The following is a 17403-nucleotide window of genomic DNA, read 5'->3' as shown; positions in this document are numbered from 1 at the left end:
CAGTTTTTAAAAATAACTTATTTGGAGAAACGGACAAGCTTTAATAATTGACAGACAGTGGCAATAGGAATTAGGGGTGAAAGGCCAGGTAACTGATTGATGTTATAACTACATTTCCAAGGAAAAGAATCTGTATTGGATAAGTGTGACAGATGTCTGGGTTCACTTGGTAAAATCAATACGTAAGAATATACTGGGAAAAAAAGGTGAATTGGTTATTTGTTAGGACAAGATGGCTAAATGTCCTAAACTACCCTTTGCTATTGCATCATTGGAAGAGAAAAAAAAAATTCATACTCAACTAAAGTGGTTTAGGTACTGAAAGCTTAGGGAGTTTAAATACTTTTGTTTAAGTCTGTCAAATTAAGATTGTTCTATAATCTCATATCTCATGTTTCAAGAGACTATAATTAGTAAAATTGAATTACTCAAAGTATGGCTCTTTTCCATCTAAAGAACCATAACTACAATTCTTCATTTCCTTTTGATTATGTTCATATTTGAATGTGATAACATTCGAAGTAATTGTATTTTGATCAGCCTTTATCTCTACAGTTCCCCTTAATATTCAGTCTTATTCTGCAAATAACATTATAAACATTATATTTTCTGTCTATAACTTATTTCTTCAATGGCATTCCTTGTTTACATTTTGAATGAGAATGTTACCATGTAAAAATTGACCTTTGGGGAAGTGTAATTCCAAGGTAAACACGATAATATATTTCTCATAGTCTATGCTATTCAGCTAAAGGCTTAGGAAGTGATGTTCAAGACATCAAGGTCAAGTGTTCCTGTAGTCCAGTAGCATTGTTCTTTTTCAGATTTCTGACTTGGTTACAGATCCAGTCTGCCATTTTGCACCTAAATGTAAGACCTGAAACCATAAAACTCCTAGAAGAAATATGCTTCTTGTATGCTGCCTTGGCATTACTCTTAGCAGTATATTTTTTTGGAGATCTTCAGGCAAGAGCAACAAAAGCAAAAATAAACAAATGGGGCTATCCCAAACAAAAAAGCTTTTGCACATTGAAGGAAACCATCAACAAAATGAAAAAACATACTGAATGGGAGAAGATGCTTGCAAATGATATGTCTAAGAAGGAGTTAATATCCAAAATATATAAAGAAATCACACATCAAAAAAACCCCAAACAATTCAATTAAAAAATGGGCAGAGGACCTGAATAGGTATTTTTCCAAGGAAGATAGTCAACAGATACATGAAAAGATGCTTAGCATCGCTAGCCATCAGGGAAATGCAAATCAAAACTACAATGAGATATCACCTCACACTTGTCATAATGGCTATTATCAAAAATATAACAAAAAACAAGTGTTGGTGAGGATGTGGAGAAAAGGGAACCCTCGAACACTGTTGCTGGGAATGTAAATTGGTGCAGCAATTATGGAAAACAGTATGGAGGTTCCTCAAAAAATTAAAAATAGAACTACCATACAATTCAGCACTTCCACTTCTGGGCATTTATCTGAAGAAAACGAAAACAGTTATTTGAAAAGATATATGCACCCCTATGTTCATTGCAGCATTATTTAGCCAAGATATGGAAGCAGCCTAGGTATCCATTGATAGGCAAATGGATATATATATACACAATGGAATGTTAGCCATAAAAAGAATGCAGTCTTGCCATTTGCAACAATGTGGATGGACCTACAGGGTATTTTGCTAAATGAAATAAGTCAGACAGAGAAAGACAAATACTATATGACAAATAGTAAAAGACAAATACTATATTCCACTTATATGTGGAATCTATAAAACAGAACAAACAAACAAAACAGAAACAGACTCATAAATACAGAGAACAAACTGGTGGTTACCAAAGGGGAGGGAGTTGGTGGGGGTTGGGCGGCATAGGTGAAAGGGATTAAGAGGTACAAACTTCCAGTTATAAAATAAATAAGCTACAGGGATGTAATGTATAACACAGGGAATATAGTCAATTACCTTGTAGTCACTTTGTATGATGACAGATGGTCACTAGACTTATCATGGTGATCAAATCACCATGTTGTACACCTGAAACTAATGTTGTATGTCAACTATAATTCAATAAAAAAATAAAAAGGAAAAAAAGCAAAACAAAAGCAAAACCAAAGATTCCTGCAAACCATACTTTTCATTTCAGAGCCCCACATTTGCCTTTCCCTGCCCGCACTTGGCCAGGCCTGGGGTCAAGGGAACTTTCATTTTATTTCTCCCCTCTTTTGAGCTTCCTCTTTCCCCATCTGCTCTATGATATAAATCCCATGTTTACATCAAAACTCTCTGGTGACCTGCAACACAAACCCTCTCAAACCATTTCAGATAAAAAGAGGGTTTGTTGAAAACATAAAGGAATCTCACAGAAATGAAAACCAGGAAGTACAGCCGATTCTCACAAGAAAGTCACTTCTTTTCCATATCTCTTTCTCCTGAAGCCCCATAGTCTCTCTGCTCTTCGTGTTTCTAAGCTTTTTCATTTCTCATTTCTTTCTGCAAGCTGGCTTTCTCTTTTTACTCCTCTGTACGTACATGGAGGAAAATTATGGCCCCTAGCTCTCCCCAACTGTTAAGTTTAAATGGCCATCATCATCTGACCAGAGTCTTTGTGTCTCCTAGTTCAAATCATTTAAAGAGAGAATCTGTTTGGGTCAGTCCAGCCTTACCTAGGTCCCTGACATTAATTCAACTACCTATAGCCACTGAGTGGGCAAAGGCAGGGTCGTGTACAACACAGGGCACATAGGACTTTCCAGTAATTAGTCTAGAAAGGCAAGTCGGTCTTGGATGCCCAAAGTGACTGACATGTTTTTCATATAAAATTAAATGGAACATTGTAAATAAATTATTGTGTATTATTCATGGTAATGCATTTTCTCCTTTCCCTCCAACCCCCATATTTTTGGGAGTAGATGTTTGGAGTGCTGGAGAAGAAATAGAGATTTGTAGTTTTCTAAACGAGTTCTTACATCTGAAATAGCTAGGTAGTAGAGACAAAACTGGATTAGCAAAGTATACCCTAAGTATTTAGAATTGCAGATCTCTTAGAATTGAGGAGTTTTTCCATACTCTCTAGGTGAGGAGAACTTGCTAATTCCAACTGGAGAGATATTGAGCCTAGGTCACAGCAGCATACCATCCTCTGTTAATTCCAGAATCAGTTCATATCAGTAGCCTGGCCAAACTGTTTCCATGGAGTGTGAATGAACTGCCCTTTTCTGGAGCACTGTCTCTAGCCCAGTTACCTCTGAGTCACTGTGGGCAAGGGCCGTGACTTTTGTAGTTATGAATAACTTTATCCCACCTTGTAGCATGTGCTATGCAGAGTGTTAGATGATATATCAATCAATCAGTCCGTTTTCCATTTATAACTGAAAGGCATGGCTCCAATAAAACCTAGTTTTCCCCTTTTCTATTCATTTTGATAAAACAGTGAATTGAAATGATTATCTTTCTACTTCTATTTGATGATTTGTATCACTGTTGAATACATATGTGAGCCCAGGACTCAGCTTCAAGAACCAAACATAATATATTGTAGTCATCATCATCTTCTAGAGCTTCTAGGTGTTCAACTAGGGGCTGTAGGCAGGGTGTGATCCAAAAATCCCCCGGGGTGCTTTTTCATATTATGTGTGGTTGCCTTCACTTTTTCACTGAGCTTATCATCCTCATCACATCTTTCATTGATAATTTTATCTATTTTTTAAAAATTCTTTTCCCTTTTATTTATTTATTTATTTGGCTGCATCGGGTCTTAGTTGCTGCACGCGGGATCTTCGTTGAGGCATGCAGGATCTTTCTTTGCGGTGCGCAGGTTCTTTGTTATGGTGCGTGGGCTTCTGTCTAGTTGTGGCATGTGGGTTTTCTCTGTCTAGTTGTGGCCCACGGGCTCCAGGGTGCGCGGGCTCTGTAGCTGTGGTGCACGGGCTGCCTTGTTGAGGCACGCGAACTCAGTGGTTGTGGCACGCAGGCTTAGTTGCCCTGAGGCATGTGGGATCTTAGTTCCCTAACCAGGGATCGTACCCGTGTCCCTTGCATTGGAAGGCGGATTCTTTACCACTGGACCGCCAGGGAAGTCTCTCATTGATAATTTTAAAATAGCAGCTTTTGGTTAGGTCTTAATATTAGAAGATCACCTCTTTTTTTTTTTTTTTTTTTTGCGGTACGCGGGCCTCCCACTGTTGTGGCCTCTCCCGTTGCGGAGCACAGGCTCCGGACGCGCAGGCTCAGCGGCCATGGCTCACGGGCCCAGCCGCTCTGCGGCATGTGGGATCTTCCCGGACCGGGGCACGAACCCGTGTCCCCTGCATCGGCAGGCGGACTCTCAACCACTGCACCACCAGGGAAGCCCGAAGATCACCTCTTAAAAGGACACGCTCTGTGTTCCATACTGCCTCAGTTCCATTTTTGCATAATACAGTACTCAGTTTAAATAGACACATAAGACAAAAGGCCGAGAATAGTTTCAGTGTCCATCCTGCCATGGGAAAGTTCCTTGTTAAAAAAAAAAAAAATTGAAAACACAACATACCAACATTAGAAGAATTTTAGGAAAAAGTTATATCACCCGTAATCACATTATTCCTTATATAACCATTCTCACCCTTGCATATCATTTCCATATGCACTCATATGTAGTCACAACCCCAGCGTACACTTTTTTGTATTCTGGTACATTCTCTTTCCATCACATCATAGCACCTTTTAAGTTGATGAGATTTCTTATTGTTTTTACCCTTAGTGGTCACATTTACGGCATGTGCGGCATAATTTACGAAGCCCTTCAGGTAACAAGCTTTTGGAGCAATTTCTTACTATTCCAAACCTTCTCTTACCCCATATCCCCTGTCACTGCCATCACCCTCAGCCTTATGAGAACATCTGCTACAGCCATGGCTCAGTGACTTCTGCCTTCCCAGTCCTGTCCATTCGCTGCAACTCCTCTTCCTCTTCATCCCCATGGAGATGCTGTCAGAAATGTGAGCGTTTCCCTGGGAGAGCAGGAAAGAAAGGATTGATAGGAAAGGGTATTAGCAAATCTGTAGGGGATGGTGGGTGGAAAAACTAGTAGGAAGGTGGGTGATCTGACAGGCAATTGATGGGCAGGAGTGTGGGATGTGTGAGTAGGTGGGAGAAAGCACGGGGGAATGAGCAGAAGATGGGTACAGGGAAGTCCTTTTACTGGAATTAGTAGTGCTTTTCACGCACAATTGGTCAGTGATGCTTTGTGGGTTATCTTCCATTTGCTGCCAGTAGAGGCAGATCCAGTTTCTCTGGGACCTAGATCTTGTAAAACTGGGGAGAGAGGAACCTCTTTAAAATTAGGCCTGAAAGTGACTATTTATTTAGAATGAGAAAATAAATCACAACAAATTAATGGAGACTTGGAGATTCAGATTCTTTCTTCTGTGATGTTTTAAGGCAACTTATCAGACATTCTTACATAGAAATACTCTGATTGCTACCTGGCTTCCCCTCCCCACCTGTTGATGCTTTACAGCTTCCAGCACTCTCAACTTTTAGCATTCTCAGGAGCTAGAGCAAGTTAAGGGTCCTGAGGCTTAATCTCCACTAACTTTACATGAATCCACTCTGGCTGTGAGCAAGGGAAATATGATGGAATTTAGTAACCTGGATAAAAACAAGATTCAGAGGGCCGTGATTTGGAGATTTTTTTAGCATTTCTGTTTTTATATTGCTTGGTTATAGTGTTCTCTCCTAGCATATAGAAATTTAAGTTTTTAAAAAGGGATAATTCAGAGATTTACTTTTAAAGAAGGTCTTTGTCCAGCATCTAGTTCATCCTCTAGGTAGTATGTATCTAACAATTTTTATTCTTCCAGTTACAGAATAAAAGAAAAATTTAAGTGAATAGTCCAATAAACCCATACATTATTAAACACATACGTCTACAAGGCATTGTGCTTGGTACAGTGGGAAGAGGCAGAGAAGCCTGCAACACCTTCTTGGCCCAAGGCTGATTATTTAATTTGAACAATATGACACCTCCTTTTGAAGACAATAAAACTAATGTGTAGGTCTTTTCAGCTTTTTACTACAATTTCATTTTAGTTTACAGGCTTATTTGTATTTAGAAAATGGGCTAATTTTGTTGATAACAGAAAAGATGCTAATTTTTATCTGTAATACCTTCCTGGCCTTTCCTATGCTTTGGAGACTTGAACTTGCTCTACCAAAGGCACAACGACACCATGAAACCATTTGAGATTTGTATTCTATTTTGTGACCATTTTAAAAAAGTTTTAAAGTTTTCTAACCATATATATCCATATGTAAAGTTTTCTAACCATATATAAAACTTAATAGGAAGTTTATTTAAATATTTAGGAGTCTATGGAACAATTAAATGAATTAAAGGAGACAACTGAGGTCAAGTGGCAAGACTTTTTTGGGGGGGGTATGGTGTCATCACTGTTCTGCATGCATATTATGTTCTTATTTCCATTGTACATTCCTTGGTCCTTGTCTTTCTGTTTAACCACTTTTCCCATATATGTATTTACAATCTCTGAGCTTCTCTGTTATTTCACCTACATTATTTGAGTAAACAGTGGGACAACAAATTTAGGATATGCTCTAAGTACAAGTAGTAAAACATACTAACTTAAAAACTTCATTTTCAAAGGAATTGTTTCTAGAGTAGTAAAACTGGAATATTCAATGTTATTGTTGTGACTTCAAGAATATATATTAAATGTTGGACAAAATGTGATGGAGATAATTAGTTTTCATATGTAGATTTCACCAAGGCAAATGTTGGACTGTCCATTTTAAAGGCAAGTAAATTTTAGATCCCATGAATGCCTGCTAACATCTCATGGGATAGCTGTTAACAGTAGGCACTGAAATATCTCACCTACCCTTCTTTCCGGTGCTCTTTTCCATCTTGCCTTCTTTTCTTTTCTTTCTTTTTTCATTTTTTTGGTGGCCTGTTGGGGGGTGGGGGAATGCCAGTGTATTCACCCCACCCTATTTCCTGACAGGCATCTGCAGCCAGGTGTAAATCTCTATGTGCAGGAAGATACAATATTCCCCTCCTAGACCCAATGAAGAGAAAAACTGAAAAACTGTGTCTGTATCAAAATCAGGGAAGAGCAATTGGTTGGGCGGGGCATGATCTCCCATGCAGAGCCGTTGTAATGAGACAGGCTTTCCCTGTGCAGTCCTGACAGTCTTGAAGGTGCCCAGGGAATTGCCAGGTGGGCAGTCAGCAGGGAAAGTCCACAGGCCAGAGCTGGATTACTGTCCTAGCAGTTATGCAGACTAAATGCAATCACTGAACCTTACTGCTGCAGGCACACTCTCTCTCTCAGGGAGACTGTCCTTCTCCATAGCAGTTAATTTGTCTTTACCTCTCAATTAGCTTTTTCACAGAGTGTTTGAGATGCTCAAGTCACTGAGATTCTCTTCTTGCATATGCTCCTGTCCCCTGGATTACCCACTGACATCTATGTTAGCTCGACTCACCATGAATATTATCAAGCATTAACTCATCATTTGAACATAGAAATGAATGCAGATTTTCTAGTAAGTGCAAATGAAGTGATGCATCTATTCCTACTTCAGATTCTACCTACAGCGTGGATAATGTTTTATGATAAAAAATGGATTTTTAAAAAAATGAAAATGTATTGCTCTAGGCAATAAACTTTTGCATAGGTTTTAGTTACTCAGAGTATCTATTCATATTAGGGGAAAAAACTACCTTCCCAGGCATATTTGATATATAAAAAAGAAACCGAATAGCATTAAAGACATATACTCTATTGAAAGATGAGAATATGATCTCTGAGGCTGAGAATTGGGGAAGTCTGATGATTTGGCTCATATTTAATCGTATAGTATTCTTTTCCCTAGTAAAATAGAATTGGGGGGATGTGGCTATGCTTTTCTCATCAAAAAAGCCCTTACTTTCCTTGAGAAGAAATATATTGAGCCCAGGAACTTTGAAAAACCTTTATTTACCAAAATCTGGTATATAATGTTCAGCTACTGACAAGACCCACATACCTGATATTGATATTTTAATCCAAATTAAATATAATTTTAGGCACAAAATTAATTTAGACAAAGTGAAAAATCTTTGTTCCACTTCTCCTTGAAATATTCTCATTTATAAAGGGCTTATTTTTTTTTCTTTTTCGCGGTACGCGGGCCTCTCACTGTTGCGGCCTCTCCCGTTGCAGAGCACAGGCTCCAGACGCGCAGGCTCAGCGGCCATGGCTCACGGGCCCAGCTGCTCCGCGGCATGTGGGATCTTCCCAGACTGGGGCACGAACCCGTGTCTCCTGCATCGGCAGGCAGACTCTCAACCACTGCGCCACCAGGGAAGCCCTATAACGGACTTATTGAAATTACTTGGGGACTTCCCTGGTGGCTCAGTGGTTAAGAATCCGCCTGCCGGGCTTCCCTGGTGGCGCAGTGGTTGAGAGTCCACCTGCCGATGCAGGGGACACGGGTTCGTGACCCGGTCCGGGAGGATCCTGCATGCCGCAGAACGGCTGGGCGCATGGGCCGTGGCCGCTGGGCCTGCGCGTCCGGAGCGTGTGCTCCGCAACGGGAGAGGCTGCAGCGGTGAGAGGCCCGTGTACTACAAAAAAAAAAAAAAAGAAAAAAGAATCCGCCTGCCAATGCAGGGGACAGGAGTTCGAGCCCTGGTCCAGGAAGATCCCACATACACAGAGCAACTAAGCCCGTGTGCCACAACTACTGAGCCTGCACTCATAGGGCCCGCGAGCCACAACTACTGAGCCTGTGTGCCACACCTACTGAAGCCCACGTGCCTAGAGCCCGTGCTCCGCAACAAGAGAAGCCACCACAATGAGAAGCCCGCGCACCGCAACAAAGAGTAACCCCCGCTTGCCGCAACTAGGGAAGAGCCCGCGCACAGCAACGAAGACTCAACACAGCCAAAAAAAAAAAAAAAATTAATTAAAAATTAAAAAAAGAAAAAGAAATTACTTGGCTTAGAACATCAGGCAAACACATTTACCTTGCCACTATCTTCTATATAATTTTAAACATTTTCATGTAATGAATTTAGCGAGAATTGTAATTGGATACAAAGAGATTATTTTTTGCAGCATCATGCACCTTGTTTTAGAAATTTTACTTTGTCAGAAATGGGGTTGGGGAGAAGCCCTTTAAAAAAATTATGACAAAGCAGTGAAATGTGACTTTAAATGCTTAAAGGAAAAGAACACAGGCCCACTCCCAGGGTAACTGTGAAGCTGATGAGGGCATCTTGCAGACCTCTCCATCCTTGGCCCCCCGTGGCCTTTCCTCCATACCCAACTCCAACCCCCCAGTTCAGGCTGTCAGGTACCATCCTTACTTCAAGAAAAAGGCATACCATACTTTCTTTCAAGCTAAGACAGTATCAAACCTTTTTTTTTTCTTGGATCAAAGTTTTTCTTGGAATGCCCTATGTAAAGTAAATGAAAGTAAGATGTACCCCTTTTGAAGCCAGGTTGGTGGTTTTCCCCACAGACTCACTCATCAGGTTTGATCTCCCACTTTGGACCACAGCTCCCCACTCTCACTCCCCTATCCACCAGCCCTACCCCAGGCCCTCTGAGGAATTCCAGAAAGCCAAGATTGAAAATCCTAGCCTCAAAGATCAATAACCAATAAGGTCAAATATTATTTTCTCTCATAGAGCTGTGGTATTTCAATTGTGACAAAAGAGTATCCCTCCAACTGGAATTTCAGCTAGTATTGGCAAGTTGATGTGAGTGGTATTTTGGGGTCAGAGTCTTTTAGCCCACTCCTAAAATCCTACGCCATTGGCAGTCACCCACTTTATATCTTCTAAATGGTGGGCTGTGCTACAGTTTACAGAGGACATCTAAAATGTCTCTCTTAAAATAAATTATTTTCTTAAATATACCTTTTCTGGGCTTTAAAACAATGTTATTTGATTTTTGATTCAGGTCCCACTTAGACTGGTGAAGTTTAACAGTGAAATAACGTGTCTTCACATAAGTGCATTTTTATTTCTTGGGACAAATGTACTGTCTCCTTACCTGTTAAGTACAGTTTAAAGATATCTCTGTTAGGCATTAAAACACATTTTCCTATATGCAGTATAAACATACTAATTCATTGTTAACTTTTCATTGCCTGAGTCTCATAATTTTAATATTTGCTTTGTGATTATCTTCTTATCTGAATATTAAAATTAGACATGTTTACAATTTGATTTATAGTATATTATACATTTGAGAAGATATAGAAAATGTGGACATTCTATAAACTATCTCACAAGTCTGTAACAATAAAAAAAGTAATAGCACATTTATTTGATTTAATGTACATACAGTGTTAGTTCACTTAGAGTGAATTTTCTATCTCTAAAGGTTACTTTGAGTTCTGATTGGATAGATTTTTTTCATGGCTAATTAGCTTCTCACATAAGAAAATATTCCATTTTAATTTTCATGTTCTTTGACTTAGGTAAAAAACTTCTATAAATTACTTTTCTATACCTTTAAAAATTTTCATATTAAGTTTCATATTGTAGGATCTCTAATCTTAGGTATGAGTAAATTTTGATGTTTGTAATTTAAAACATCGTAGGGCATTATGCTAAGTGAAATAAGTCAGACAGAGAAGGACGAATACTGTATGATATCACTTATATGTGGAGTCTAAGAAAGCCAACCTTGTAGAAACAGAGACTAGGATGGTAGGTACTAGGGGTTGAGGTGGGGCTGGAGGTGGGAATGGGGAGATATTGGTCCAAAGGTATGAACTTTCAGTCAGAGGATGAATAAGTTCCGGGGATACAATGCTGAAGACTGTGATTTAGTTACTAATATGTATTATTTACTTGAAAGTTTTAAAGAGGGTAGATCTTAAATGTTCTTACCACAAAAAGAAATGGTAATTATGTGATGTGATGGAGGTGTTAGCTAACCCTGGTAATCATTTAGAAATATGTAAGTGTATCAAATCAACACGTTGTGCACAAACCTACATGTTATATGATAGTTATATCTCAGTAAAGCTGGAAAAAAATCAGAGGACTTGATTTCTAAAGATCTCGCTGCCCCTTATGAGTAGATTTGCACTAGGCAAGTCACTTAACCTCTCTGAGACTCACCTGTAAAATCCAGTTGCTTTGAGTATTGAGTGGTTTAAAGGTGTGCGCACTCTACACTACGAATCACTGTGCACGTGTGTAGTGGATGCCATGCCACACTACCTGGATTCCCTCTTCAGGACTGAGATAACCACCCCCCACCTCCAGCTGCCACACCTACATTCTTCTCGGACAGTTGCCCTTGGTGTGAAGTTGCTGCTTCTCCAAAGATTAGGCCCCCATCCTGAGGGCAATCTGCATCCAATATTTGATTGTTGGGCAGTGCAAAGCCATACTCCCTGGCCTCAATTCTGGACAACTCTGAGGGGCCATCCCAGGTCTAGAGCTCCCACCAGAGGCCTCTGTTGCAACTACATCACAGTTTACCTTCTCCCTCTGCCCACTCCTGTTTCCTCACTCCCCTCACCTGTGTTGTACCTGAGAACGCTCCGCAGGAAACTTCCTGCAGATAAATTTTGGTCTCAGAGTCTGTTTCCTGGGGACCCTAATCCAAGACAACATGTAAGTTAACCTTTTCCCAACTTATTTAATTATTTCACCTGAAGTATGCCAAATAGTTTTGTGAGGCTATTTTATATTCCTTTCCTTCACCAGACCTCTAGTAGTAAATCCTGTTACTGTACAGCCTCCCAAATTTTGGCAACACACTGCGGTGTCATTTTCCTATTATTGCCTCTTGACAGCATTGCCTCCTGAGGCATTTTGAAGCTTAGGTGTTTGGCCTTCTGCTCACGCACAGAAGAGCTTCCTGGGTGGTCTGTCCAGCCGTTATAGAGAGTTTGGGAACCTGCTGGTCCCCGACAGCTAGCTCTTAACCAGACTTATAGCATTAAAGGCCGATGATGGCACTGAACTAGGCCTTATACAAGTCCTTAAATAGGTGTCATAAATGATGCCAGGCAAACTGGTCAAAGAACCACATCCTATTCAAGTCATCTTCCTCCCGCGTGGTTTACGTTTTGGTCACTGCCTCTATAAAATCTTCACAGTAAATACAGTTCTTTTGATAGTTTGTAAACATTTTTGTGCCTTCACAGAAACTACATATGAAGTTATACTTAGGTTGATTTATTTACATCCATAGATGCAGACATCACGGTCCAGAAATATTAGCCTAGCTACAAATTTTATTTCCCAACCCCACTAATGAACAAATTACTCTGGAATGAACGAAAGAAATTGACCATTTATAATCAAGTCCATTGTTAATACTCTGTTCTGAGCCGCAGTCATTCATCCTTCGGATAACTTTTGCTCCCTGGAGTCTACTCTCCACCCAGCAGCCCCGATGCTCCTTTTAAGTCAGATCCTGTTACTGCTCAGTTCCAATCCCTCCAAGGATCCCCCATTTTGCTGCCCACCCCTTAACCCTCTGATTTCACGTTACTTACCCTTCTTCTCTCTCACTTTGCTCCCATCACACCAGCCTGCTTGTAGTTCCTGGAACATACTGGGCACGTTCCTGCCTTAGTTTCTTTGCTCTAGCCTCTCCCTCTGCCTCCAGTGCTCTTCTGCCAGCTATCTGCTTGGCTAACTCTCTCACTTCCAAGTCTTTACTCAAATCTTTCCTCTCCTGAAAGCCTTTTCTGATCACCTGCTTCATATGGCGACCACCACCCATCCCACTCATTGATCCTAGGCCCTATATCCCTTCTCTGCTATACTTTTTCCTCTTTACATGGCACTTACCACCTTCTAACTTCCTCCAAGGTGCATTTACCATGATACCCATGTACCTAAGTTTCAAGGCCCCTTTCCTGCTTAGGCCCCTTCCAAAACCCGGGAGAGGCCCTAGCAACGTGTTCACATGGCCACATGTTTCTGTAAAATTTGCAAATATAATATATTTTAACTACAATTGACTGAGACCATTGTCTGTTTCCACTCCAACTTCCTCTCTGTCAAGTTTTCCCTTGCACCAGCTGGAGCTGAAGTGGTTGCAGGCATTTTTGAGGTCTGGCTAAGGGGAAGTTGAGTTGAGGATACATTTAGTTTGAGCATAGTGGGATGTAATTACTGGTTTGCAGTCATTTCCCTGTATCGTAGTTCAGTTAGGGCTAAGCCACCCTGGTATGGGAAGAGCTTCTAGGAAGATGGCTACTACCTGCTGGCCATAGAGTGTATTGCTTTTTGACTGTGGACTAGAGTGCCTGTCACCAAAAGTATATGGGTGGTGGAGGAAAAACATAGTGTGAAATTAACAAAGTCAAGTAACTTGTAGAAAATCCTTCCACATTTTACAGCTCATATTTTAAAGTACACTATCAAGCTTTTTCCAAAGTTGACATCAGTCCTAAAAATTTTTATGAAATGACCAACCAAGTTGTGTAGTTGAGAGAAATTTTTCTAATCAATAATAGAAATTTTTTGATTAACCATGCAAGAGGGAAGATGGAATTATATTCCTATTCTCCTTATAGAAAATGTTACAAGATTACCAAATGAAGAGGTGATTGAAGACAATTGAGCCAAAAAATGTGCATTGGATAGTAAATTAATGAAAATATTTTGTGACTTTTTCTGGATTTCGTAACATTTTTTACTATGTGTGAGCTTTTTAATATATGTAAATTGTTGTAATTTCTCATTTTAAATAAATATTTTATATCTAGTTTTCCATTTGTAATTTTGCATTTTTTTTTGTTAAAGAAGGCCCACCAAGTTGTATAAACTTCAGACGTCACAGACCTGGATGTATCCTGACCTTGCTATATGATTTACTTACTTGTTCTGTCAGGAATCTTAGTTCACTGGTATATCTTAAGCACTTGAGCAGTGGATGGCACACAGTAGGCACTCAATAAATATTTGTTGAATGAAGAATTGATTAACGACATTACAGTGAAACATTGGTGTTAACCTAATTTAATTCTGCTGAAGAAAAGTCATTGTTGACATGAAGGAAAGTAAAAAGACTGAAGTTCATGGGAAACTCCTCCTAGAAACTCTGTACTTTGTGTAACTAAGGGCATAGAAGTAAATTTCTATTTATAGGTATTTTTTTCAATAGTCTTTAGCTACAATGTTTTTGAAAGGATCTGGATCCCCCCCCTTTTTTTTTTTAGAGTCTATTGCATTACTCCTCAGCTAGGGACTCAAGACTAGCCTTTAGCTGGCTTTTTGTATCACCCTACTTCAAGGCTGAGAATTTAGTTTTAGAACTATAAGGAGGTGACAGCATGCAGATAGCCACTAGGAAGCAGTTGGTTTTTCTTAAGCCAAGGATTAGAGAGCAGGAAAATAAAGGTAGACTATTTTTTATTTTCCTATATAAACTCTGTTTAGAGAGCTATCTTTGTTTAGACATTGGACAATAGAAATAAAAATACTTCTCATGCAAAGGAAGAAAAAAATAGAATACTTAGATTAAAAAAAATGGTCATAGTGATACAGACCTTAAAAATAAGAGCTCAGCCTTAAGAAAAGCAGAATGTCATAGAATTTCGGCTTGGGGAATTTTTACTTTTGTAGAAATACAGAAAAAAAAAATTATATGAATGACTAGTGGAGGGCAGATTTCTTTCACTTAAACACCTAAACTTTTACTTAAACAATAAAGCACCTCTTTTTTCCTTATGCCCTCATACGGCTTTTAGAGGCCAGAGCCTTTTTTTTTTTTTCTTGAGAACACTCTTTTCTGGACATAGAAGGGAAGGCTTATTAACAGTAGTGAAGAAAGCAGTAAGCTAATGAAGGTCTTAGGTGTTGTCCAGGCCCTATTTGCTTTCTCAGCTTGACAGCACTCACACAGCTATTTTCTAGAATATAATTTGCTGCACTCCAGTTCCACATCTAGCAAGTCTTGACAAAGGAACATCAATAAGTTATCCAAACTGAGCCTTTGTCAACACTAACCTTGCAGAATGTGTTCCGCCTAGAATTGTGAACCTAATTGCTAAATGGCTCTGTTGTTTAAGAGGGCCCTGAAGAAATTGTTGGGATTGGGACAGTAAGCTTCTCCTCCCACATTATTTCCCATAGGTTTGTAGGCAACAGTTGGGTTTACAAAGTTCCTGGCTAAAGTAGAGAGATTTCTTGCTCAGAATTGTATCTTTTCTCAGAAAAGAGGTTTAAAAAATCCCCTTTAGCAAAAGCTACTGTAGAGTGTGGAGCATCAATGCCCCAAGGCTGACAGCTGTACCATCTCCACTAGGCTGTCAGTACCATGAAAAGCACAGAGTGGAGAAAACCCCACCATTCTTAAACATTGTTACTCTTTTTTTAAACCTTTTTTTTTTTTTTTTTTTTTTTGCCTAAAGCCTGAGGAAGTGCTATTGAAGCACATTATTTCCTAAACCAGGTTAGGACTAATTAAATAACTCTCAAACTGTCTCAAAAGTAAAACAGATGGTTTTCTTTCTTATATTTAAATAAAATATTCTCCCAAATTATCTTCTCTGGAGATAGCACTAGGAATAAATAAAATGGTTACTCTGATGTGATAGGTCTATCAGAAAGGGAAGAAAAGAACCTTTGAGAAAAAAATACAGTAAAAAGCAAGGATTTACGTTACTCATCAAGCCTCTATCGGCCTGCCTTCTTTCTTGCCTGGTGAATGACGCACCCCATGTGGGCCCTCAGCATGGTCAGAGGATGGTGTTCACTCTAGTGGAGGCTTCCTTTGGGACTGGTTTATTTGGATACCTTTGACCAGAACGTTAGCTAGCATTTTCTTTTTCCAGATGAGCATTGCATAATGCAATGTTCTGAATTTTATCTCTGTTCTCAGCAACTTGTTGCTTATATGCACTTAAAATGGATGGCTTTCATTGTACCTTTATGCAATACATTTGTCAGGTTGAATTTCCTTTCAATGAGTCAAAAGATGAGCTGAACACTGATATGTTTTAAATATAAATTAAACATTCCTTACATAATTGGTGGCTTTCTGTTCTTCAAAAAGAATGAAATGAGCTAGTTAATTGGTTGCTAGCTGACCTTTCCCTGACGCTTGCCCCATGTAAGCATTCGGTGTAGTCAGTGATTCCTCCTTTAGTGTCCGTATTTCCTTCTATTTTAAGATTGTAGGGAATGACAGTCAGGATAAGGACACTGAAACCAAAAGGAGAATCAAGGGACTTCCTTTATACTATTCTAGTCCTGTTGCTTTTCATTGCCAATTACTTGCATGTGCTCATACCGGCCGTCTTTGCTTTACACAGTTAACCATATGCGTGAGTTTCAGTCGGCATTGTACTGTGCAAAATCAGGACTGCTTGTGTTTGTATATGTGTTTATATGTATGTATATGTGCGCGTGTATTTATTTTTAATTTTGAATGTGCTTATTTTTCAGATATTTGAAAATGGTAAAGACACTGGAGAGATCTCTGTTTGTATCAGTGAAAAAGATCTGGGGCCCAATAGCCCAATTCAAACTGGCTATGTGATGGAAAGAGTGAGTTTACTGACTATTCGTTTATGACTGTGAGCACCTTCCAAGTTACTTGTAGTTAATTTAGACAATTACATTTTTAAAGTTGTTCAGAAAAGATGAATCGTTTGCTGATCTGTAAAGATTTAAAGTTTCAAGCTTGACTCCTGGATTCTGGAGGTTCTCAGCTTTAGTATAGTATTAACTCCTGACCTCTTACTTAATAGCATCTTAATCTTCATTATGCTTTTATTTGAAAATCTGTCTACACTGGACTCTGGAATTGCCCTCTTGTTTACACATTGAAAAGAAGTGACATGATATCCAGTGGAGGGTGTGTTCTGCGTCTAGGGTATTTCCAAGCCCTAGACCCTGAGCACCTAACACACAGCCTTGGTCTTCTCCTTTGCTCGTTGTGAGCAAGTCCAGATGGTTTATCTTAGGCATTCTTACCTTTTCCTATTTTCCAGACAATTGGGATGTTTCTCAAGCAGAACCAATATGTTCAGGGTCTTTATTTTGGGTCTTTGTCTTGCATGAAAGGACACTGAATACCCTGTTGTTTACAAATTGGGGTTATTCGCCTGAGCGCACACCAGTGTTTTGGGCTCTGTTGCTTGACCTTTGTTCAGAAACTTGCTCCATTTTTCCCCCCTTCAGTTCAGTACCCTCAGACTTACCTCTCCCTGGTGGTATCCATTACCTGGACTTCACAGTCAGTCACAAAAGCTGATCATCCGATCACTAGCTGAGCTCAGAAGAGATGGGAAGTGCTACCTTGATTGATTAGAGAGAGAATGATAAAGAGCCTTGACTGGTTTTCTTTTACCATCACATCCCTGACTATACAAATCACCATGATACAAAAGGCTTCCTAGAATGCTCTACCTGTAAA

General features: G+C 39.5%; 1 protein-coding gene across 1 annotated transcript in view; it reads left to right on the top strand.

The window, feature by feature from the left end:
• DCDC1 (doublecortin domain containing 1) overlaps nucleotides 1–17403 on the top strand; it is a 453979-nt gene that overhangs the window by 239069 nt on the left and 197507 nt on the right. Inside the window, exon 11 of the mRNA XM_029208753.1 lies at nucleotides 16431–16532. Within this exon, the coding sequence (XP_029064586.1) occupies nucleotides 16431–16532 (102 nt within the window). The remainder of the gene's footprint in view (nucleotides 1–16430; nucleotides 16533–17403) is intronic.

Source organism: Monodon monoceros, unplaced genomic scaffold, assembly GCF_005190385.1.
Source record: "Monodon monoceros isolate NGI ecotype Baffin Bay Population unplaced genomic scaffold, NGI_Narwhal_1 Super_Scaffold_7, whole genome shotgun sequence".
Lineage (NCBI taxonomy): Eukaryota > Metazoa > Chordata > Mammalia > Artiodactyla > Monodontidae > Monodon > Monodon monoceros.
The sequence above is the reverse complement of the archived record's forward strand: the minus strand, read 5'-3'. Positions and strand labels throughout refer to the sequence as shown.